The sequence below is a fragment of the Simochromis diagramma genome, unplaced genomic scaffold, assembly GCF_900408965.1.
Source record: "Simochromis diagramma unplaced genomic scaffold, fSimDia1.1 OVJJ01000302.1, whole genome shotgun sequence".
In the NCBI taxonomy this organism is placed as follows: Eukaryota; Metazoa; Chordata; class Actinopteri; order Cichliformes; family Cichlidae; genus Simochromis; species Simochromis diagramma.
The window spans coordinates 3,455,028-3,478,827 of record NW_024386792.1 but is presented as its reverse complement, the minus strand read 5'-3'; the positions used below and the strand labels follow the sequence as shown (position 1 = coordinate 3,478,827).

General features: G+C 41.5%; 1 protein-coding gene across 1 annotated transcript in view; it reads right to left on the bottom strand.

Annotated features, from left to right (window-relative positions):
* lrba (LPS responsive beige-like anchor protein) overlaps positions 1-23,800 on the bottom strand; it is a 178,107-nt gene that overhangs the window by 5,975 nt on the left and 148,332 nt on the right. Inside the window, 7 exon segments of the mRNA XM_040023850.1 lie at positions 1-102; positions 3,747-3,914; positions 5,739-5,894; positions 7,606-7,671; positions 8,992-9,184; positions 11,346-11,435; positions 16,807-16,974. Of these exon segments, the coding sequence (XP_039879784.1) occupies positions 1-102; positions 3,747-3,914; positions 5,739-5,894; positions 7,606-7,671; positions 8,992-9,184; positions 11,346-11,435; positions 16,807-16,974 (943 nt within the window).

The following is a 23,800-nucleotide window of genomic DNA, read 5'->3' as shown; positions in this document are numbered from 1 at the left end:
CTTTGCAGCCGCTGATGACGAGACCCAACTCAGCACACACACTTGCACAAGTCACCTCACAGTCGTGGCCTGTAAGGATGGCCCTCGGTGTGGTAAAGTCTGCTGGCAAAACACAAACAAAGCGAAGACAATCCTGGTATTACCATATGCAGTACTGCTTTATGGCCACTAGAAGGAGGTAAAGAAAAAATTAAAATTCTCCTTGATTGGTTTAGTCTTCTAACTGCAGTCACAGCTGAAGCTACAAAAATTTTCACTCCAAACTATTAAAAAAAATGTCTTTTTTTAAAAAAGAGGCGGGCTTTCAAAAATAACCAAAAATAAAATTGCTAATTTCATCATCCTGGAGGGTGTTTTACATGTTATTTTATACGGATGCGCTGGGACTTGTTGCACAGTCTTTAAGCCTGCTTCTCCCCTCATTCACTCTCTCTTTCAAGCACTTGTCACCAAGGGCCTCCTCTTATGTTTAAAACCTTCTCCCCCTCGCTGCCTTCACTCGATCCAGATGTTTCTGCATTTGACAGAGAGAATGAGAGCCAGAAGGAAAAAAAGAGTGCGTTATGAAGTTTGTGTGATTTTGTTTTGGTTTGAGCTGTCAGGGTGAGCGACAAAACAAAATCGGCTGTTACTTCTCCATCTGTCTTCTGTCTGTAAGCACACGCATTGGCATAAATACGCTCATACGCACAGTTGCATCTTTGGACTGCATTTTTAAATATCGAGAGGTGGTCTTCCACAACCTCAGCTCAAAAAGACAAGGACACTCACACACGCTTGAATGCTTAATAAAACTTTTCCAAAACTGTCAAGTATCAATTTAGCAACACAGAAAAGTGTAAGACAACATAACCATGTAGTAAATTATACTGAACATGCCTATTATTCACTTTTACTTTTAGTTATCAAATGCAATGTCATTTAAGACCTTTCCTTTGAAAGGTTGTTGCACACTGTAAGAAATTAATTGGAAACAACTACAACTAAAACTGAATGAATATAGGAGTTAATGTTAAAATGATATTTTGATCCAACTACAAGGTCACTTTGGAGGCTGTAGCTTAAGACAAAATATTCTTTGTTGTCCCAGAAGATTTGTCTTCATATTTGACAAAAATAATTAAATTGTTTTCCAAGCTAAAAACGAAAATTAGGAAAAAACATTTTAGCAAACTGACACAAAAACACAAACTGAAATGAAACTTTTCACTTTAAAAACTGACAAAAATACAAGTAAATAAAAAACACAGGCCAAATGTGTCAGTACATTAAACACGAGAAGGTGTTAGTGTGTGTGTTTGAGACATCTACATACGCTGTGGGCCAAGTGCTTGTATTGTAATACCAAATCTGAACTTCTTGATTGTGCCCCTGAGTAACAACCCTATATTCAAACTATTAAGAGATTACAAATAAATTAAAATAAACAATTATTATAAAAAAAACAACAACAACTGTTTCTGTTGAGATAATAACTGTTTTGAACTATTTTTGACTCCATTTTATTCTATTTTGTTCCTTATTTTAACTTGGTTTTGTATTGTCATGAACTATATTTTAATTTTTGTATAACTTTGTTTTATTTTATTGTATTTATTCAATTGATTCACAATGAAATAAAATAAAGACCAATTATAAAAGCAGAAAACTAAACCCATTAGTGAAGAAAAGTTCAGCTGCATGCCGACACTGTGTTAGTGTGTTTGGTGTATAAATGAATGTAGACCAGGAAAAATAACTGGGGAAGCATTCAAAGCACTTAAAATGAAAAGGTGAAAGCCAGATTTGGCACAAATTACATAATACAAATATATAAACCAAATTAAACCACACTGCATTTGGATACTAGTCGGATTTACACATGAGCCACGTGATCAACAGCTAAGAGTTTTTTAGAAGTAGGGACAGCTGGTTTTGCATTTATTGGCTCTATAGCATCTCTTACGGAGTAACAGTTCACGCCCAGAATATGAAATATGTTATGCGTCTTCAAGCAGTCTGTGTTTGTCTCATTAGATTCCTCGGAAAGATTGAATCAAGGGATGAGTATTCTTCCTCCTTCTATATCAATCATGGCACTGTAGAGGTTTTAAGGGTGGACGCACCCCCTTAGCTTGTCGTCCCCTCAGATTATGCACCTCAATACTTGGAGGAGCAAAAGCCATCTACCGCGGTGATCACAGTCTCATGATCCCTCACTTCAATAAGATTTAATATCTCTTTTCATATGTTTGTTTAAAATGAGGTGGATAAAATGCCAGTTCATGAAGTCTAATTAAAAATAATTTATGATGTAATAATTACACTGGCAGCTTCTTTGTTTCTTTGTGTTCAGTGTTTAAAAAGAAATAAATTTTTGGGCCTTAGGAGTGGCAGAAGTGAACCTACGTACATTTATTCTCTCATATGGTGCGTTCAAAACAAGAGGAAATAACAGAAATACTGTAGTTACTGAGCAAATACCACACTCAGATGATTCCTGTTAGGTGCCCAGCAGATGGCGATAGCGTCTGTAAAATCTTTGCTGTGCACAACATGTGGCTGCAGCAGGAACAAAGTGGGGATAGGTCATTGTGTGCATGTGCATATCAGCCATTCAGATGTATTTGTGTCAAGCTTATGAAGTGAGTGGGATGCCCACAGAACATTATGCATGCAAAGGAATGTGTGTGTGTGTGTGTGTGTGTGTGTGTGTGTGTGTGTGTGTGTGTGTGTGCAGGCTTTAGCTTTAACGTGTGTCTGTGGGAGAGGAATAAAGAAAGGTCTGCTGTCTGTATGCATTTTGTTAGTACATGTATGTGTGCATGTGCGCGTGTGTGTGCAGCAGAAGTTCATGTCTGGGAGAGCTTTCTGCGGTCTGGGGCAATGGAGCATCACATTGTGGTGGTGATGGGATGAGATGACGACTGCTTTGTCTGTTCCTCTAGCTTCAGCTTGGTAACCAGGAGTTTAGACTGACACACAAGCACTTGCAAGGACATGTACAGCACATGCATGGAAACATATTCATATATTTGTTATTTGTAGAAAATGTGCAGCTAAAGCAGTATTCTAAACCACTGGTAATCCACTAAATATGTTTAAAAAAATCTTGTGTATTTCTGCTCTAAAATCCCATGTATGGATGTGTTAGATGACCATCATCTGCACTATCATAAACCAATATGGCTTATTAACCAAATCGCAATTTGTCATAAATTTCATCCCACTTGTAATGGATCACTTATCAACATGTCCGCCAATCTAAGCTGACCAAATTAGCACCGAGGGGGCTAAGGACCGAGCAATGTGTGCGCCGTGCTTTGATCATGGCTAATGCCATATGTTATGGTAACGTAAGGGAGGCCCATGACATTTTTCACTTTTATCGACTAACGTGACCCCGTGGCCCTCGGATGGTGGTGAACTTTCATGTGCTGCCCGACGACCCCCAACATCACATTTAACGTCTCTAAGTGGCCCTCACTTTCACTCACATTAAAGACAGATTCTCACACACACTACACACCATATCTGGCTTCACAGAAATACACACACACGCACGCAATCTCAGACACATTATCGAAAGCTGTTCCTGGTGCGACAGGGCTGCGAAATCCAATCTGTATGCAGGAGGCCTAGCCTGGTCAGACGAAACTAGTTGTTACTTTACAGAGGGAGGCCGTAAATCACACAGTCACATCTGTCTGCGAGAGCTCGGTGAAGAGCTGTGTGCGTGTGTGCACGCTCTCAGAAGGTGCACTTACTGCCTGGGCTCTCTCCAATGCTGCTATGCTTTCCGTTCCAGTACCACAGCAGCAGGGTGGCATCTCGCGAGCCCGACAGGACGTAGCAGTCGCCTCCGATGTACGACTCTGAGCGTGCCAGACACGTCACCACATCCCGATGTCCAAACACTATCTGGGTCAGTTTGCCTGCAAAAAGCACACAAATTTTCAGGGATGTTCTTAGTAAATCAAAATTCGTTCTTCTGTAAACATCAAAGGAATGAACTACTTAAAAATAGATTAAAACATCTCAACAATAAGGGAGATAGGGTTTTTTTTTTGCATTGCAGTAGTCCTTTTGAACTTCCCACCATGCGTTTGTTGATCATCTGTCTGCTCAGTTAGTTGATCCACACAAGATCAGACTTCTACTAATTCCCAGACAAGAATAAATATTTGCTTCAGCTTTGTGTGTGCGCCTGTGCACATCCAGGGCGCTCTGTGTGTATATATAAAGAGGCTAATTGCTGTCAGATTTCCAGACCACAGCCCCACTGTCTAGCTGTCTAATACTCATTACGCTCCTCATAGTGTGACCTCTGCAGTCAAACAGTGGGTAGTTTGCAGCACATGACATTTCTGTCTGGGTGTCAGAATCACTACCCGCGGGATAATTAAGTTGTATCTTGCTGAAAACGACGAGGATTATTATGAAACTTTCAAAGAAGAACAGAGACATCAAAGATGTAAAATGTTTGACATTTTTATAAACGCTGAAAATAAGTAATGACGGGCGCTGCAATAATGGCTACCACGCACCTCGTATTAAACTCTCACTCTCGTGCTCACACGCATGTGTGCACACCGACAAATTAAACTCGGTGTGTGTGTGTGTCACTGTTTGAGGCTACGGGTTTTGTGGATGTGTACCAATCAATTCTTGTAATTGATAAAATCCCTCAGTTCTTTAACCTGGGGGATTTAGGGACCTCGGTGGCAGCTGTTGAGCGTGTGCGATTAAACTGTGTTCACGTTCCAGTCGCACACCCCGGTGGCAGTCGCACAATAGAGCTATCTCTGTGCTCCCATCCCTCCTTCCCTCCCTCCTCCATCAAAAGACACAGAGGGCCTGGCCTGTAGAAATTGAATCGCAAGCCCGTTGTATAGATGTGTGTAGAGTACTGAATGAGGCTGAGGGTGTGGGGGGGAGCATTGAGGAGCGGGGTACAGAGATGAAGCTTCAGACAGTTTCATTTAGGACCCCTGACCTGATGGCATTTGTGTGTGCACGAGAGCGAGTGTATTGGATGTGTGTATGCAAGTAGCATTCAGGCTTTAGGTGGAAAAACAGTAAGTTAACCAGCAAAGCAGAAGCAAAAAAACAATCAAAATCACAGTGAATCAAAGAAACCTAAAAAAAAGACATTTTTGTGCTGTATAATGCATTTTAGTGGTAAAAAAGGCTTTGACGCACAAAGTTTGAACTTGTGCAAAAGAATTAAAAAGGAAATTAAAAGAGCCCCACTGTGGCAAGAAGGAGTCTAAATGTATAGCAACCAAACGTAGGACACTGGCCACAACTACATGAAAGCAGATCACTGGGTCAGTGGCAAAATACATGCATGCTGTTTTATTTATTAGGTAATACTTGAATTCTAACAACTAATAGTAGTATTTCTATTGTGTTACATAACCTAATAGTTTTGAGGAAAACCACTAGTATTGTATTTATTGGTCTTTTCCCGACCACGAGTATGCCCAACCTGAGGATGGTGCTAGAGGAAAGCCAAAGGAGTGTTATTCATTTTAAATTTCAATTTCATATGGCTTAATTTGTATCTAAATATGCTGTGAGCTTCCATACAGCCAAAAATATATATATACAAGAAGCTTAGTTAAAGAAAAAACATTACAGTGAGGATCTGATGTCAAAAAACAGCAAATGTGTGAAAATCAGATTACAGGTATTTTAGTTTAGATACATTCACATTAGGCCAGTTGGATATTTGGTCTATTGTGGTGAAACGATACCTGTGTCAGTGGAGTAGACCCGGAAGCTCTTGTCCCAGAAACCACATAGAAGGATGAAGCGGTTGTCAGCCGTGATAACAAAACACTGCGAGCTGATCTGAATGCTCTGATCTAGCAGATCTGCGATCTGCCGACGGTGAAGACCCACGTTACTGGCTGGAAGGAGACAAGAGGAGATAAAAATAAACGGAGCAAAATAAAGATGTTTACATGTTGAAAATGCACAGATGTCCAGAGAAGTATGAAACCTGGAGCGTGATCCGAGAAACCCTTTACTGTTTTATATCAACTACTTTCAAAGAGCTCACACTTCAGCGCACCTCCACTAAGGTTTCAGCGCTGGGGTGCAAAGAAGATTTGTGAGGGAAAACATAAAACATCCTAGGGGTTAAGTTTATAGGGACTTCACATTTTCTATGAGAGTCTAAGAGGCTGAGTAATATAGAGCGTGCAGTCTCCACAAAATATGTACCCCACTCAAGTACGAACAGACCCAGAAAATTCATCTTGGCTGTGTAATTAAGCAGAGTTGGTTAGAAGCAAATTTACCGACATTCTCATTTCCACGAGAGGCGTCTTTTTTCTTCTCTAGAAATATGTTCGGTGTGAAGGGTTTCTTATTTGATGGGGTCAAAAGCAATGGAGAACAGGTGTCAGAGAAGACTGTCTAGAGTGGAAATTGAGAAAGTCCAGTATATCTGCTATGAATAATATTTCAACCGATTTTTAACATTCCCCAAAGCCACAGATGGCTCAACGCTCATCCTCAATTTACTGTGTTTATCTCAGGCTCCTCCTGGAATGCAAACAGTGTAAATATATTACTGACATGAAAAATCCCAGCTACCTCCCCTAAAACACACACGCACACTCCCAGCAACACCAAAATTCGTTATTTAGCACATTATTTATTCTTTAGTGTTAGAAATGAGATATACAGTAAACACTTTGGAGGATAAATATACTCCAAAACCTGTGCATTCAGCGACAAATCACACATCTGCTGAAGGCACAGAACAGCAACACGCACTGAATGTGTAAATACTGATGCACAGATAAGATTTCTTTTATTCTGCCTCTACAGACGGAGCATTGAAGCAGAGAAATACAGCACAGTGCGTGCAGATAAAGATGAATATCTGGGGTTCAACCCTGGTTATTTTCAGTAGTCTTTGGAAGGGGGGGAAAAAAAAAAAAAAAAAGAGTGTGAATATGGTCTGATGAGACTCAGAGAGACCACAACACCCAGAGAGAAAAAACAGCCCCCGTCGCAGATGTGCATGAGATTGCAGGAGGCTGCAGGAAAGTAACAGAGCTGGGAGCAGATAGAGGTGGCTCGGCTCTCCCTGCTCTCTGCCAGCGCATCCCATACATCACTGCAGCTCGGCACTCTTCTCCTGCTCATCAACAAGTCGTGAAGGATGAGAGGCGCCCATATTGTCCTGACAGCCGTCCGCCGTGCATTCTCAATCACACATTATTACCACATTCATATTCATTTCCATTGACACGCGTCCTTTCCCTCCGCTCAAATTAAACCAAAGAGGATGCAGAAAGGGAGGGAGGAAAGGGGACGATGGAGAGGGAGAAAGAGGGGGAGTTGATGATGAAATGCCGGCCTAGGCCACAGCTCATTGCATTCCAATTTGCATGCAAATGGCTTAGTGTGAGAGCAGGGCCTATATCATCACGAGTGAACTAGGGCAGAGGCTGAGAAACAACTCTAATCTACTGTCCAGGGACACAGCCCAACAGACTGCCATGAGTCACCAAGCAGCGCGATTTAGGCACAAATCCACACATTTCATGCCCACACGAAGCCAACTCCCGTGTGTGGATTCTCTACCGGTCGTAAAGGACAGCGTACCTATTAGAGGGTCAATTTCCACAGGAAGTTGGTACTGCTGGTCCTGCACCGTTGAGCCCTGATGACCTGACAGAAGAAGAAGACAGAGTGGATTAATATTGCAATTGTCTGGCCTTGCGGAGTAGGTGCTGGGTTTGAGGTCATTATAACACGCTGAAAACTATAACCATAAAGTCAGAGGCTCAAGAGTCGCTCCACAAATTAGACATCAGTGCTGTCAAAAAGCTATCGAGGCCATTCGGAGCACAAAGTATTACAAAACTAATTAATTATCCTGACAAACTCAACTATAACATATTCACAGCAAGTGATATTTAGTCTAATTAACTCATTTTAAACTGGATTAAGTCGTCATGCATATACCCATTATGTTTAGAAAACTTAGATTGTAGAGTGAGGTAACAATTTTACCCTTTTACCACAAGTTTAGCAAGTAATCTCTCACGATAGAGCTTTTTATGTATTGTTTTAGCGATTTTAATTATGTTTAGCTGATATAATCATTCATTTACTTTTAACTTGTGTATTTTTTGGGTAGTTTATCCTTTACATTAGTTAAATGTTCAAACTTTTTCAGGTTCACTCTATCCATTAATTAATTGTAATAGTTTAGCTAATTTATTCACCAATAACCTGATTTTGATTTTTTTTTAAGATTCACATGTAATTATCAGTATGAGTATTGTACACTTGTGTCACATCGGCTCTGAAATTAAAAAAATAAAAGTAAAAAATGAAATGTGATACGAAAGTGTGTAAACCTGCACTGCTTTCAACACACTCATAATTTGTCATTTTATTTCATGCGTTTATTCTGAGATTTTAAAAGCAGTTTTGGCAACTTTGCTCTGCACATCATTTATTAAACAGATTCCAGTGGGTCCCTACAATTAATCCACTACTTCCAAGCAGGAAAAATTGCCCAATATGGCCAGCCTGTGGTATGCATGGATGATGTCTATTTCCAGTGAAATCTGATCAGTGTTCATCCTCATAAACTTAGATATCAAATTTAACATTTCTTCAAGGGCAGGATGGACGTTGAGTAAATAAGGTTTTGTGTAGTAAGCGGCTGATGTATGGAGGTGGACGTGGGACCTAATGCTGGCTGCTACATGTGTCACATTTGATACTGCTATCTAGTAGACACAGTCAACTGTCTCCCAAATCAACGTCCATCCTACAGAGACGAGGCAGGTTGATCTTCTGATAAATTAGAAGCTAACGTATGGAGGAGAAATGAACAGAAGCAGCATGAAAATAATTATGTGAAAGCAAACTCAGTTCAATAACAAGGATCGTTTCTGTCTGCCTGAGATTTTATTTTTATTCATCGCTTCAGGTCATTCGTTTCAATGCACGTGTTCGTGGCTTCAAGTCTCTCACCTGTCAGGCCCTGCCACTTGTTGACCGCAAAGAGGCGGTTGGCGGTGACAGTGATGATGGCAGGTGACGTCAGACCTGCCTGGGTGTTGGCCGCTACATGTGTCACAGGAGAGTTGGATGGGAACTTCAGTACCATGATAACATCCTGCTGCATCTGCTCCGTAAACATCAGAGGCGTCTGCAGGAGAAGATACTGTTCAGGGCCCCGGGACAGACGACACGATGAAGGGGAGAGACGGGGAAATAGCCGAGGTGTGGCGCGACGGACGAAGAGCGAAACGCAAAGATGAAGGAAGCAGTTGGTGAAAACGGGGAGGAAAAGAAAAACACAGGGAGACGGAGGAAAGAGAAGGCCAGAGAGAACGTTAGGAGGCTTGAGGAGGATAGTGGTAAGCAGCAGCTAAGCAGCACAAAAAAGCTAGCAAAGAGTTCAGAAGAAGGCAAGAGTCTGCATTTGAAACAACGCTACAGTAAATGAGGAGAGAATCTCAGAACAACATTTAAGTTTTAACAGAGAAACTGAAGCAACCGAAACAAATGTCTGTTGGTTAATATTTCCCCTTCAGTGTGCACAGTAATGATATTATACATCATATATTAGACATTTTATAGAAGAAGGCAAAGACGCCATAGATTTCACAGGCTGACTACAGTCTGATGTCCAGTTTGTATTTGTGTTCTAAACTTTTCTTTTAAATGAGGAAGCCTGAGCAGATGTAAAAGAAGAATTATTGTAAGAAAACACCAGATTATTAAAAAAAGAAAAGATCCTTGTGCATGTCTGCAGGGTAGAGAAGGATTCTTAAGTAAACTGCTATACTGTACATGCAGTGTGTGTATATATGCACGCACTGCATGTCTATACAGCATCTCTGTAAATGTTTTACATTTTTTTAAGATTGCAACTGATCTGCATGCTTATCAACCAATCTGATGAACATAATTCATTACATAGACTTTAAAATATATATATCTAATGAAGAAACACCAAATTTCTCTGAGTTCAGGTTGTTGTTTTTTGTTTGTTTGTTTGGCTTCATTAAAAGCCCCCAAAATATGTTGAATTTACAGTAATAATAAAAAGAATATCCTTGCAAACAAGTAACTAATTTTAAAAACTTGTACTATCAGCTGACTAACAGACTATACAAAGACAGAAAATGACAGCAACTTGCTAGGTTGCACTAGATTTATTCTTGTAAAAGCTGAACAAACGGCAGGAGAGACCATCTCTAAAACAGTCATAACAAAAAAGTAATTTCATTGACCTATCAGACTGTTTCCTCTGCTTAGACAGGCTCTACAGCCATTTATAGAGTGTTTGTACTAAGCAGCTCTAACAGAAAGCTATTTTCCTCCTTGTGTGTAAAGAAGAGGAACATCAGTGTTTAACATCAGGAACAGACCTGAGTAAATCCGGTGTGTCTGACAGCTAACCAGAAGCACTGACAGTATCATTACCACCAGCATGGGCAGATGCCGACACTCTGACAACACGCTCGCACGAAAGAGGATGGAGAGAAAGTAGAGCGCAAGATCCGTAAAAAGCAAAGAGAACAGCGTGTTCTGGAGCAATATGGAGCTGCGGGGAGGGAATTAAAGTGTTTGAAAAATGGTGCCTGAATATTATGTTTGAAAACTATGGTGCGGCGGTGTAAAAATAAAAACATTACACAGGAATTCACCCGTACAGTCGGGCGCTGGATTCAAAGCAAATCGTCTGCGTTCGTGTCTGTGTGCACGCGCACGCTGGGTGGTGGTCTACAGCCAGCTGTCAGCACCACAGGGACACCGCGCTAATAGGGACTCGTGGGGCCTCGGTCCATCACAGGCAGGCATGCTGACTAAACTCCTTGGCCCTTAAAGGGCCGTCACATCAAAACTTCCATTTGTTGTTCTCTTTCGCTGATCATCTTTTTTTTTTTTTTTTTTTTTTCCAGCTCAGGTGGAAAATCTGGCTCAGACCCAGGTTTCCAGCACAAAGCTGTGCTTTTCTCCAGAAATCTCTTTCTAAACGCACATGCACACAAATGTTTGTGATCTCTCCCTTTCACACACACCTCACTAATGATGAGTGAGGGGATGCTTTCAAAACCAAGGCTATTTTCCCACAGTGGTAGATGGAGAAAGCGGACACAAGGTAAAGGAACCATGAAAAGAGGAAAATTAAACAGAACAGTTCGGAGGGCAGAAAGGTTTTTGCCGAGTGCTGACCAGAAATCAAAGACAAGAACTGGAGAGGTAGAAGAACTGATGATCAGCTGCTTTCTGACCCACCAGAGCTTAACCTGGAGAATTAAAAGATACTGGAGTATATGCATTCATTTTTGAGATGATTGTCAGTGTCTACTCACCACTTGCATGGCCGAGCTTCGGGGCGGGTGTGGCTCGATTAGCAACTGGCAGGGGGTTTGTCCGAAACTCCTAATCTGAGACTCCACAGCCTGAGTGGGGAGGAATAAAAACACAGAAATAAAGAGAGATGTTAGGGGTTTTCCCTCTCACTCAAACTATTCTTTGATAATTGTGCCCTGCGATCTATTTCAATGAAACAATAACGGCTCAGTTTCTAAGTGAAAAATGGTTATATTCCACTCCGCTGTGTGTGAAGGTCATATTATTATCTGATAAATGCTACAACAATCTAAGATTAATGTCTAAAAGAAAACAAAACAAAGAGGAACACAAAAGCCCATAGAGCTAGGGAAAAATGCGTGCACTTGTGCTCAAGCACACATGGACACGGTCTACATATAAACACACTTTTTCACAGTCTGACACTCACTCTCTCTCGCACACACATTTACACACAAACACCAATTTCTCCTCCGCAACCACACAGAATCAGAGGAGGGCTGGGCAGGCGGGCTTGTAGGCTTGGTTAGGTGGTGTTAATGAAGAGGTATAGGACCATAAATGTCACAGCAGACGCCGGCTGAGCAGCCTCTGGACATCATCACACAGCTCACTGTCAGGCCAGCTAGCACGAAGTGGGAACACGCCCACAGCACGGTATGGACAGATGAGGCTACGCCAAAGTGCTGCAACACATTTGCCCACGATACCGTTCTGTAGGTTGAAAAAAGCCAAACATTTTAATTATTGTTACATTTATTAGCCTTGTTATTCACCAAATTATTGCTTAAATGTATAATAATGTCCCCTCCCCAAGAGTTATCGCCACAGACGTTTACTGAACAACAAGGAGAAAACCTGGGGAAATTTCAGAAAATGGAACCAGCAAATGCTGCTTCATGCACGACTATAGGAAGATGGTTAAAACTGTAGATGGCGCATTTGTGTTAATTAATCTTATTAAGGGTCGCAAGTGCCTCATTTAGGAAACATTTTGAAAAGCAATCACAGCCAGATAACACACGCAAGCATTCAAAATTTGCATGTGCACAAAATCCTCTTAAAAAACAAAAACAGAAAATGATGCAATTCAGTCTCAGCAGAAATATATATATATATATATATAACAATAAGAAGCAGACAATAGTAAGCAAAAGCAGTCCTGTGAGACAAACTCGGTGTGATGGATAGTTTGTAACAGGGACAGGCAGAGGGAAAATGACCAACACAAAATTGTGACAGACCCGTCAGTATGTTGGTGTGCTCTGTGACTGGCTGTGTAGGAGTGACAGCTTGTGTGTGTAGGCTGAGACGTTTGAGTCGACTTGGCGCAGCCTGAGAATGAGCTCATGGTTGAGGCCTGCGTATGGTATTTCCATGAGAAAAAAACCCCAAAAAAAAGTTGGGAAATGAGTCTGCTCATACCCATTGTCTGAAACTAACCAGAAACCAGAGAGGCAAGTAGTGATTGTAACTGTCTATTACAAGGTTTCATCAGCCTCTTTAAGACCAAGAATCCAGCAACAAAAGCTCTACATCATGTTATTTTTATGTGAACACTGGTCTTTATACTTTTGTGCACTTTTAAGAAGCAATAAAATCTCAGGTTTCCTTCTTTTTTAGTCTACTTTTATACATTTACATCTGAATAAGAAGAAATTTACTCCAAAGCCTCTGAATAAGATGGTAATAATCCAACGCTAGCTCATAAAATCCTTCGGCACAAACGCATGAGCAGTACTTCTTATGGGAGGCTAATTAAAATAGAAAAAAATTCATGGTTTTATTCATAAATTGCACGACAATGGTTGTGCTTGTTCATGAGACTGGAAGGGACAGTGTCCGTGTTAGAACAAGTGTCTGCGGTTTTGTGTTCAGGCCACAAGTGCATTTTCTACATGTGTGCAAGCATGCCAGATGTAAAAGGCGATGCTCCTGTTATGCAGTGATGTGTGATGTGCATTTATTAGCACTGGTCTGTAAGACTGGATTTAAAGGTCCGTCACAGTAAACTGATCAACACTGTGTAACACTATCATGACATTTCCCACCTCATCCACAGTTAGCCTCTTGGTGGGAGGACATGTGACATAACCGCATTATTCAAGGTCAAAATGCTACCCATCTCTTTGACTACACAGGAAAGCATTTTGCGTAAGCTCAAAGCCACTCAACCTATCTTCATTAAGTGCGTATTTGACATTTATGAGGCTGTGGAAGGCTGGAAAGTGGCTGAGTCTAGGTCAGCATGTCCTATCCTGTATGCCAATGCAATGCTCAGGTGATTATATGAGGGGCCTTCCACAAGGCCAATCTCTTTTGGGAGCATTGGCCCATGTCTGATGAAGGTTTTCTGTATTCTATACATTTAAATGGCCGAGACGCCCTCGGCTCAGATGTCTCAGCCTGTCCTTTGATTTACTCAGTCGCTTGACAAGATAGATCTCCATGTAAAACATGCTGCTTTATGCAAATCAACCCCCTCCTCCAAGGGAAAGAAAAAAAAGACCAATAGTTTTGTATTTCTCACAAGCAGGAAACTGGACAGATTGTATCATGGGTTTAAAATACTGAGACAACTCTATGCAGAGGAGGTCACATTGTCCAGTGAAAATAAAGCAGCAGGTTTTATGCTTAGTGGGTGACTTTGGCTTACTGTCGAAGCAGGTTGACTCACGTGGGCATATATTTCCCGTCTTCTGCCGAATTACGCAAACGGCAAACAACTCAAGCGGGGCTCTGTGTTTTGTCGCTCGTGTGAGAGGTGGTGGGATTTTCCATAATCACATGCGAAAGAGGGGAAGCCCTGTACAACGATGAGAAGGCTACACAGGGCGCGTTTCTCTTTATACACCGAGAGGCAACACAGATGTGCATGCAAGCCATCTATGTGCACACGCGCACACACAGATGAAATTTGGGGTGGGAGAGGGGAGGCAGGAGGTAGTGCAGGAAGTAATCATGGTTTTGAAAAACACAGCACTGGTCTCCACAGCACTCACTAATCTGTGCTGAGATATTCCAAACTTTCTCCCGGAACAGAAAAGCACACATAAACACACAACTGTGTGCATTTATGCTGATGAGCACACATAAATATACAAAGGTATACACATACCAATGAATGAATGTATACATATGCATGCATATGTAGAAACACATCAAGGTATGAGCCACACAAATCTTGTACGCGTGTATTTGTGTGTGGGCTACAGGGAGAGTTAGCCTCTGTGAAGCAGCATGGCAGGAATACAGAAATCAGCGAAGCAAAAATACAGAACCCTCCAGCCCGGTCTACTGCATTTTCCCACCTAAATATACACACACAAAAACGTACATGCACACACATCTGTGAACCGCCCCCCTGACACTGAGCAGCCCCGGGGCCTGTCCTAATGCGGGCTAGTCTGGCCGAGACCACAGCTCAGACTGAAACAGTTGTCACTCAGTAATGGCATACTCTAGGGACACTTTCAGACCCCAAACCCTCAGTCCCAAAGCTCCTGCAGCCCTCAGCCACCCCCAGCACCCAGCCATGACGAGCCCCAGGCCTGGAACTGTGTTTCCACCTTCTGCACAGACAGGGCACGTTTCCTTCCGCACAAACACAGTTGAAGGAGAGCCTTGGATTAGCTCACTGGGGTAATGCTTGTTTGGTTTATTTAACTAATTAAAGTGCTCAGGGAGTTTTCTCCCAGCAAACTGCAATCAAAGCATCAGCGAGAGAGCCCGCGAGGACGAAACAACAAGAAACTTTTTTTTCCCCTCCTCGAGGCAGGCTAACTTTAAAGCATTACAGATATGATGACTACTGACTTTTAACATGAGCTTCTGTACTACGCTGCCACTGTAGTCTTTCAAAACATCAATTAATAATTTTAATTAAACTACACCAATATTCATGACTACACCCTGTATTTTCCAGACATTTCACACAAAAGTTTGACCCAGTGCACCAATACAGAACACTTCAAGCTAGAGACAGTTACACTAATTTGTTTATAGTAAAATGCTAAATGTGGTACCAAAGCCACAGACAAATAAAAACCTCATTCAGAAGCATACAAATCCTAAGTATGCATCCTTAAAGTCAGCAGTCGAAGATGCTTTTTCAATGCCACTCAAATCACAAGCACCTCCCTCTGAGGCCTGTGTGTGTGTGTATGTTGGTAGATTATCAATCCCATTGTCACTGGAACAGCTTGGCAGAAATAGTGGAGGCACCAGTGATCCAATTTTCTGCCCTGTGTGTGTGTGTGTGTGTGTGTTAAACAGAGGAATGGGTAATGGGCTGAGAGTGGAAATGACCGGTGAACCCAGATAATGAATCTGCATGTCTGTGTATGTGTGTATGTGTGTGAGAGAGAGAGTGAATAAAGGCCAAAGCACATCTGGATGGGAATTGGGGTGAATGAGGTGATAAATCAAGGATCTACCCCTGGTGCCTGCGATGCTCCAGTCACTGAGCATGAAGGGCAGAAGTACAGTGGAGGCAAAGGGTGTTTGCCTGCTTAGTGTGTTCTGAACTTATCACCATTTATACGTTAGCACCATGGTGAGTCTCTCTTAAAAGTGAAAACGTGGCCTTTTCTTGACTGTTCTGTTCTTGTATTTAGGTGGGGCACGAAACAAACAAACAACGACAAAACTGTGAAGATGATCTGTTTGAACTTTAACTGAGATCCGCTTGCTCATTTTGTTTGCCCTTGTGTTGGAGTTTTCTGTATGGATGTTTCCAGATCTCAGAAGTTGCCTACAAATAGCCACAACAACCAGTAATAAACACGAATAATCACTTAAAAGAAAGCCAACGCCTGGTTACTTTACTCTGGAGAGAAAAGAAATAGAATATGTGCCCCTCTTGGCACTAAAATGCAGATGTCAAAAAGGCTGATGGGAGCAGGGTCAATTGGCCCGCTGCTGGCTAGCTGCCTTTTACAGCAGATTGGTGAAGTTGTCAGGCTTGTTTGGCTGTGGGCAAGCTAGCTGTGTTTTTCTTTTCAACACTGTGTTTTGTCTGGTTGCTTTCGGGCAGGACAGTGTTGCTTGTGTGTGCAGCAGTACAAAGTGAGCGAACTGAATAATGAATGAAAGCCAAGGAGGCGGCTTAAAGGCGTTAAAGTGGAACACTTGGTGGAGTGCTTTCAAAAGGTATCACACAAAGGAAAAGGCTTCGCTCAGCAATACTGTGTGGCAGATTGTTAGCTTAGCTCTCCCATGCCACTCTACAAGCACTTTAACATGGCTAATGGCATCAAAACCTTCCTGACATACAGATGCAGAGGGTGGACATGTGCTTTTATAATATAGCCAGATTAAGCGTCCATCTGAGAGCACTGCTGCTCAGGAGTACTTACCTCTAATATGGAATTTTTCTCCTTACTCAGCATGGTCTGCGAAGGCAGTTAAATCAGCTACGTGTATTAAAATGTGTGTGTGTTGATGCACGCACTGTATCACCTCTCTGAGCATGGGGTCGTTGATCGAGCTGAGGTTGACTGCGCCTTCATAGGTCAAATAATAGAAAACATTGAGGGCTCTGGCGGCTTCGGGTCCCTGCTGCTTGTAGCCGAAGATCAAATCGATCCACTGGTGAAGCTGGCAGGACACAAACTCGCTCTCCAGTGCCTTTAAAAAGAGGTGAAGACGGAGAGTTAGGTTTATCTAGGATGTCAACAGATGCAACAAAAGGCAACTCCCCTAACATCCCATTACTGAACAGCAGTTATTACTAATACCCCTCAAAGGTGAATTTCTCAGAGAAAGCGGAATATTCTTCTAATTGTTCCTCTGACGGAATCTGCCAATGATTTCTATAACGAGCAAAAAGCACAGTAAATCCATATCTGATCATAAGAGAGCATCAAGACATTAGAGGACTCTTGTAGTTCATTAGGGAGCCATTTCAGCTTCTGTCTTTGTTCTTTTCTCTGCTGGTCGTGAGCGGATAAGAGCACCGTGTTGCTCTCCTGCAGACGTCGTCATAACGCCACACATACAAGCCGTTTTCTCTCCTCATTAGCGGGCAAAGGAGGGAAAAAGCATTTATGGTTTCCTCATAAAAACCGACAATTGTGTTAATTTGTGTAAAGCTGCTGGCTCACAAAAGCCCTCTAAACACAACCAAATTAGAATGAGGCAGCCCTTGATTGTCATTGCTGCCTTGTGTCACATTAATTTGTGACAAAACATTAGCCCGCGCTACACTTAAATGGCAATTTATATCATTTAAATTTTTACTGCGGAGACCAGTGCATCCCTCACTTAAATGTGACTTTCTGACAGCTCATTCTGCATCTAATTCCTCCCCACTCTGTTAATTACGACTTTCAATCAGGGAGCCGAGCACACGTCTGAAGAGGAGAGTGTGTGCGCTTTAGGTGTGATGCTGTTTTTTTAACGCTGCAGCTTGACTGACTGAGTGAATATGTGATGCTGTCACGAATCTCATCATCCCAGCTGATGAGAAGCTTAACAGTGAAACTGCATTTCGGTTCCCAGAGATGAAAAAAAAAAAAAAAGATCAATAAACAAAGATATAAAATGTTTTTATGGCTTAATGCTGCAATAATCAAACGTAAGCAAAGTCTGATCATCTTGTGTTTTCATTTGATTTAGCATTGTGCACAGATTGTGTGACTGTATACATTTGTAAGCGACACATTACTGCCCCTGTATTCCCCAGATGCATTATGTATGTTTTATTTAAAATGTCCCTGTATATACAGTAACTTATGAACACATAACAGTTTTAAAATGTTTATTACCCTGTGAGTAAGATGGATAACCACGGAGGCAATCAATCACAACTCAAATACAATAAATTTGTACGAATCCTTCGATGTAACAAAGAGCTTAATGGGAGTTTGACTGACTTTGTCCTTATAAATAAATCTCTGGTTTATAGCTAAGGTGTATCCAGCTACAGCAATGAGAATAAAAGTTAGAAAAAGCTAATCTGGCACAGGATATCTGATGAAATTCAAATTCCTGCTAGGTTGGTCTTTGAGGCTCAAAATGTTTCAAACAATACCCGACCCTACTTTAAAAAGTGCCGTCTTTTGCACAGCTTGTCACTGATGTAACATTAAGCAGCATGTTCTGTAGCGTTATGTGTATTTTTTATTATTATTTATTTATTATTTTCACATGTGAGAACTGTTCTGAAAGCTGCAGATTCAACAAAACTAGCAGGCAGAGGGATCTGTGTATTCCCTACTGTCTATGATCACACTCAAAAAAACAAATCTAACCGTTAGTCTTAAGATAAAACAGAACACCCCTGGTCTAGACTCCATGTCTGTCTGCCTCTCTGGCATTGCCATATTCACATTATGTCATAGGGCAGCCCTTTTTATTAATGTTACATGATAAGCCAGAAAAATCCTCTTTATTCAAACTCCCTTTAATAGCAGAGGTTGAGTCGTGCGTGTATCGTGTGTGTGTTTGTGTGCGTGTGTGTGAGGGAGAGATCAGTTCATTATGCACTAGGATTGACCTTTGACAGGCCCTGCTCCCCTGTTTCGAAAACTAAAGCTGGGGCTGATGGGCATTTAATGTGCACCGCAATCAACTGTCATTCAGCAAAGGGAAACAAAGAGCAGCCGTGTTATTGCAGCTCCCTCTCCTGAGGCCCGCCTTTATGGAAATCATTTGCATGATCCATTTGGAGAGGGTGAAACAGAGTAAGTGAGAATTTGTGTGCGCTCTGCTGGAATTGGAAGTGTGTATCTGTTTTTGTATTTGTTTGGTCTGTCAATGTCTCCCTGACTCAAGTCTGCTTGTAGGAACTTAACCTCAGCAGATTAAGCTTAGAGATTCAAAGAGTATCTACCTGCAGTAGAAAAGCCACGATCGTATCACATCAAAGGTCTCGGGTGTGTAAATTGTACGCAACAGCAGTGGTATCAGGCAGATTAGGATTCAACTACTTTAATCTGCCCCTTTATCTAAACTCGGGATTTTACATCATGAGCCAACGTCAGAGAAAACATCTTAATAGAAGAAGCTTAGGGAAAGGTGCCATTGATCAGACTCCACTGAAGTCCAATGAACAGAATGAAATCAACAACAAACTCATGCAACACTTAATAGTACAGCTATAGTACACACACACACACACACACACACACACACACACACACACACACACACACACACACACACAGTGACACACACACACGATAATTACACAAAGATCTAAATACAAAAGCAATCAAAATTTCTAAACCTCAGCACCAATAAAGCCTAAAATATTGAGTCATATTGAATTCAGTTGCAACAAATCAAATTCACAGATTCAGATCAGATTCACATCTGCCAAAAACACAAATGCTAAACCTTTAAACTCTAGAAACCAGTCAGTGACATCATCCTTAACATTCAATCTGCGAGGCACACCATTGCATTAGGCGACACTATGATTGACATGAGCCCAGTGCTTTATTTTGTTTTGGTTTTCTTGCTCTTCCTATAAAAACTTACACTCTGAGATCGAGAAGTCCCCATCACTGACATTGCTTAACTGTGTCACATTTAACAATGACAACTACTGCCAGCTACTTCAGTTAACCTTTTTCAAAATGTCATATTGGTGACTCATTTATTCACACTTTCGGATGGGAGGAGGGGAAGCAACAGAGTAAATACAATTTTTTCCATTTGCCTTTTCACAATAATAAAATTATATATAACTCCAAAAATACCACACAATACTATGCAGGTACTCAATAAACCTAATTTCGATTTATAACAAGAAGATTACACCTAAGGAACATATTTATAATCCATCAAAGAAACCTAAGTGAAGTACAGAAATTAGGCATGTTCTGATAACTCATTAACAATGTGTCATGTGAGCAGCTGTGGAGACGTTTCCACATGTGGTGCCACACTGTGGAAACAGTTGAGCAGAAGGTTGAGGCAGATAGTAGATTCCTGAGGTGGGATCTGGTGCCACTTTAGGAGAACCAGGCAGGATTATTGATGGGCCAATTAGCAGCCAGTGTGTGTGTCATCCCCATCCACAGGGGACTCTCTGATAATTAATGAATAATTTAGCATGCCTTTATGTAAATGCTGATAGGGGGTAGAAGTAACTGGAATCCCACATTCCTATTGTTACAGATTTGACAAAGTACACCTTCGAAGCACAGGGGAGGGTGGGGTGCGGGCAAGGGGGTCCCTTTTGTTGTGTGCTCTGATTTGTTTCCAACAGCAACAATAATTTGGAATATTCTCCTAAGGAGAAGAATGATACATTTACCCAAATCATTTTTCCCCATCAAAGCCGCCATGTATTCAAATGCATATAATTATATACTCTTTGTGAACTGCATGCTTATTTTGCTTGTGTTCCAGCATGCCGCGCTGTGATGTGGATTCCAATGAAAATGTATCATAATGAACAAGCCTCGTCTGCGTGCAAGGCTCGGGTTACTTTAATCCCTTCCTTTGTGAAACATCTGTAGCTGGAGTGTAGACTTTAAGTTTAGAAAGAAAACCCAAAACGCTCAAAAAGAATGACAGTTTGACTACATGTCTGTCAATATGTTACTCTTTAGAGGGACCTGTACTCTAGACTGAGGATTTAAAGACATACAATCCTAATTTAAGACATCAGACAAGAAACACCAAGTGATTGCAATTAACCAGCTGGTGGACATTAAACCGGGGTTGCTTTGAGCCCTGAGAAGCAAAACTGAGAGCGTCTGATCTCGAGTCAGTAACCGGCCCACAGCCTCATCTTGAAAAGCTTTTTCTGCTCGCAGGTGGGAAATTTATTATCTTTATTTTAACTTCATGTGGGACCTCTTGTAGTGATTATCTTTGCTCTGCTTAAAAGGAAAACTGCGTGTCCATACTACAGGTTTACGCTGGGCCTATCTGTGAAGGTTCTGTGCCTCGCAGTGGTTTGCGGTTAGCTTTATGGTCTGGATTGAGCTGGATTTCACTTCAGTCTTAACGAGGTGACAGTGAACGCTTTCCTCCTTGCCTCACTGGTCCTTAAAAACCCTTTTAAGGACTTATGGAGAGCTGTCCGTAAGGATGTTAAAACATCACTTAACAAATCAATGCGCTCATTTGCATGCCAACGGTGATGCAAGTGTATGTTGCACGTGCGTGTGTCGCCGATGGTGTGGGTGTGTAATTAAAGGCACATGTTGTGTGCAGAGCCGTTGTCAGCGGCAGACTGTTTTCGTTCGTATTGATTACGGATGTATAAAACAAACACTTGTCAGATTTGGATACATTAAAATGACTGTTTCAGAACAAGCTGATTAAAAACATCCTGAAAACCACATTCAGTACGCTTGACAGTCAAACATCGTGTTTTCACATTTAAAAATGATGATCCAAGGACACTGAATCGGTAGTCGGGACCAAGTTTTGTTTAGTCATATTCTTTTTGGGCATTTTATTAAATTAAATCATAAATCCGCCCATCAAATTTATATTTTAGACGACATCTCTAATGGAAACTGGCCTAGTAGTTTTACCTTAGTACAGCTTTATTATCTCACTTTTTGATTCTCTTTTCCTTCTCCAAGTTCAGCAGCCTGCTTTCCTTCTCCCCCCTTCTATTTGTTCTCCCACTTACCCCTTTCTTTTCCTCTACCAGTCATTTGATCCTAAGGATCAACTCCTCTGGAGTTTCCTTGCCCTGAGGTTGACAAGCACTCTGATTAAAGGGCTTATTAGCTTGCAGAAAATGAGAAGCTAATTGTCATTGTGAAGCACGCAGAGGAAGCCTGTAAACAGCTAGAAGAGAGGGGGGGCCCCCAACATAGAAAGGCGAGGGGGGCGTATGACGTAAGGAATGAGATCCTTAAAGCAGCCATGCAGCTAACGAACCATTTCCTTTATTCTCATATTCACACACACCAAGAAAAACCCAGATGGGCCGCGTGTGTTACTTCAGTCCAAAACCCCACCTCCTTTCCGGCTCAGCTAATTAGACAGGTCGCAACTGTGAGAGTTCTGGATATGGTTCAGTGGAGGAGGCACTCGTCGGCAAGTGGAACCTGAAACTCTAACCCTAATTCTCGGCTGCTCTCTCCTCCCATCTTTCTCATTATCTCCCGACCACTTAAAAAGCAAGAATATCATGTTAAGGGGTGAAAAGAAGCAGAATGAGTAGTGGTAGTTATCCAACTTACAGCCCAGACAATGGAGTAAACACTACTGATTGGGTGGCACTGAATCCAAGTTTGATAACAATAAAACTGTGGTGTCTGCATCCATTTAGATTTAAGTTCATGCATGACTGTAAAAATGCAAACTAAACAATGATGCCTTAAAAAAAATACATTATTATTACAATTGTTATTAAAACAACTAACATTATTATTATTATTATTATTATTACTACTACTACTACTACTGGCAAGAACCAAGAGAAGCTAAATCTTAAACACTGTTCACAAGCACCTGCGAAGGACATAACCATCTGTCCACCTCCACTCCAAAAGCCTAACAAGCTAGCAAATACTTCACCGGTGCCACAACGCAATGGGATCAAGTGAGCAAAAGCTAAGTCAACAGTAAGAGCTGATTACACACAGAAACGCTGAAGAGGGCTTCTGCTTCTGGATGAAAGAATATTTGGATAGCTGTTGAGAGAGGCATTATTGTCTCAGATGATTACAGAGTTGGCTGCAGGACTGTGTGGAGGTGTGGAGGCTTCTCAGCACAGATTGGAGATGATTAGGATGAATGGCTCAACTGATCAGCTTGAGTGTAGTTAGCCTTCAAGCAGAGGTTATTAGGGTGTGGGGTTATGTGGAGCTGCAGCTTGTTAGTGCGAGACTGTCTGCGTATGTACGTGACCAGCAGCTCCAAGCCATAAATACATCCTCAAGGAAACACATGGACTATGCTCATGAAATGTAGAAGGAATATACATGAATTCAATGTGACACATTTTGCTTCATTTTCAGAAATATACTGTTACAAAACTAAATAAACACTCAGAAAATACCACAAGAACAAGAGTATACAGCAAAGCATCCCTGCTTTGCGCTAAATTCTAACAAAGTGTCCTAAAAAAACACCCTAAAATAAGATCGCATCCAATTTCCATCACACAATTTTATTCATGCAAGCCTTTGTTTTTGAATATGTCAGTCATCTTCTGGGGTCTTTGAATGTTTACACGGCATTTCCTGGGAATCTATACAACAGCTGTATGGCTATTTCCTTCTCGTATGGATAATATAAGTATGACAAAAACGTCTTAAAGAATTTATCTGCGTTCATGCTCCAAGAAACACATTGGTTTGAGTTGGGGCAAAGGGTAAGTACAAGTGTTTCTTTAAATAAAGCCAGGATTACAAACACGGATATTCAGGAGTCTGAGATGCAGCACAGAATAATGCTGCAAAAAAAGTGCCTCAGTACACTTTGGCAGAAGTAAAATGAAAGCATGGAGGAGTGCAGGAAAGGGAGAAAGACA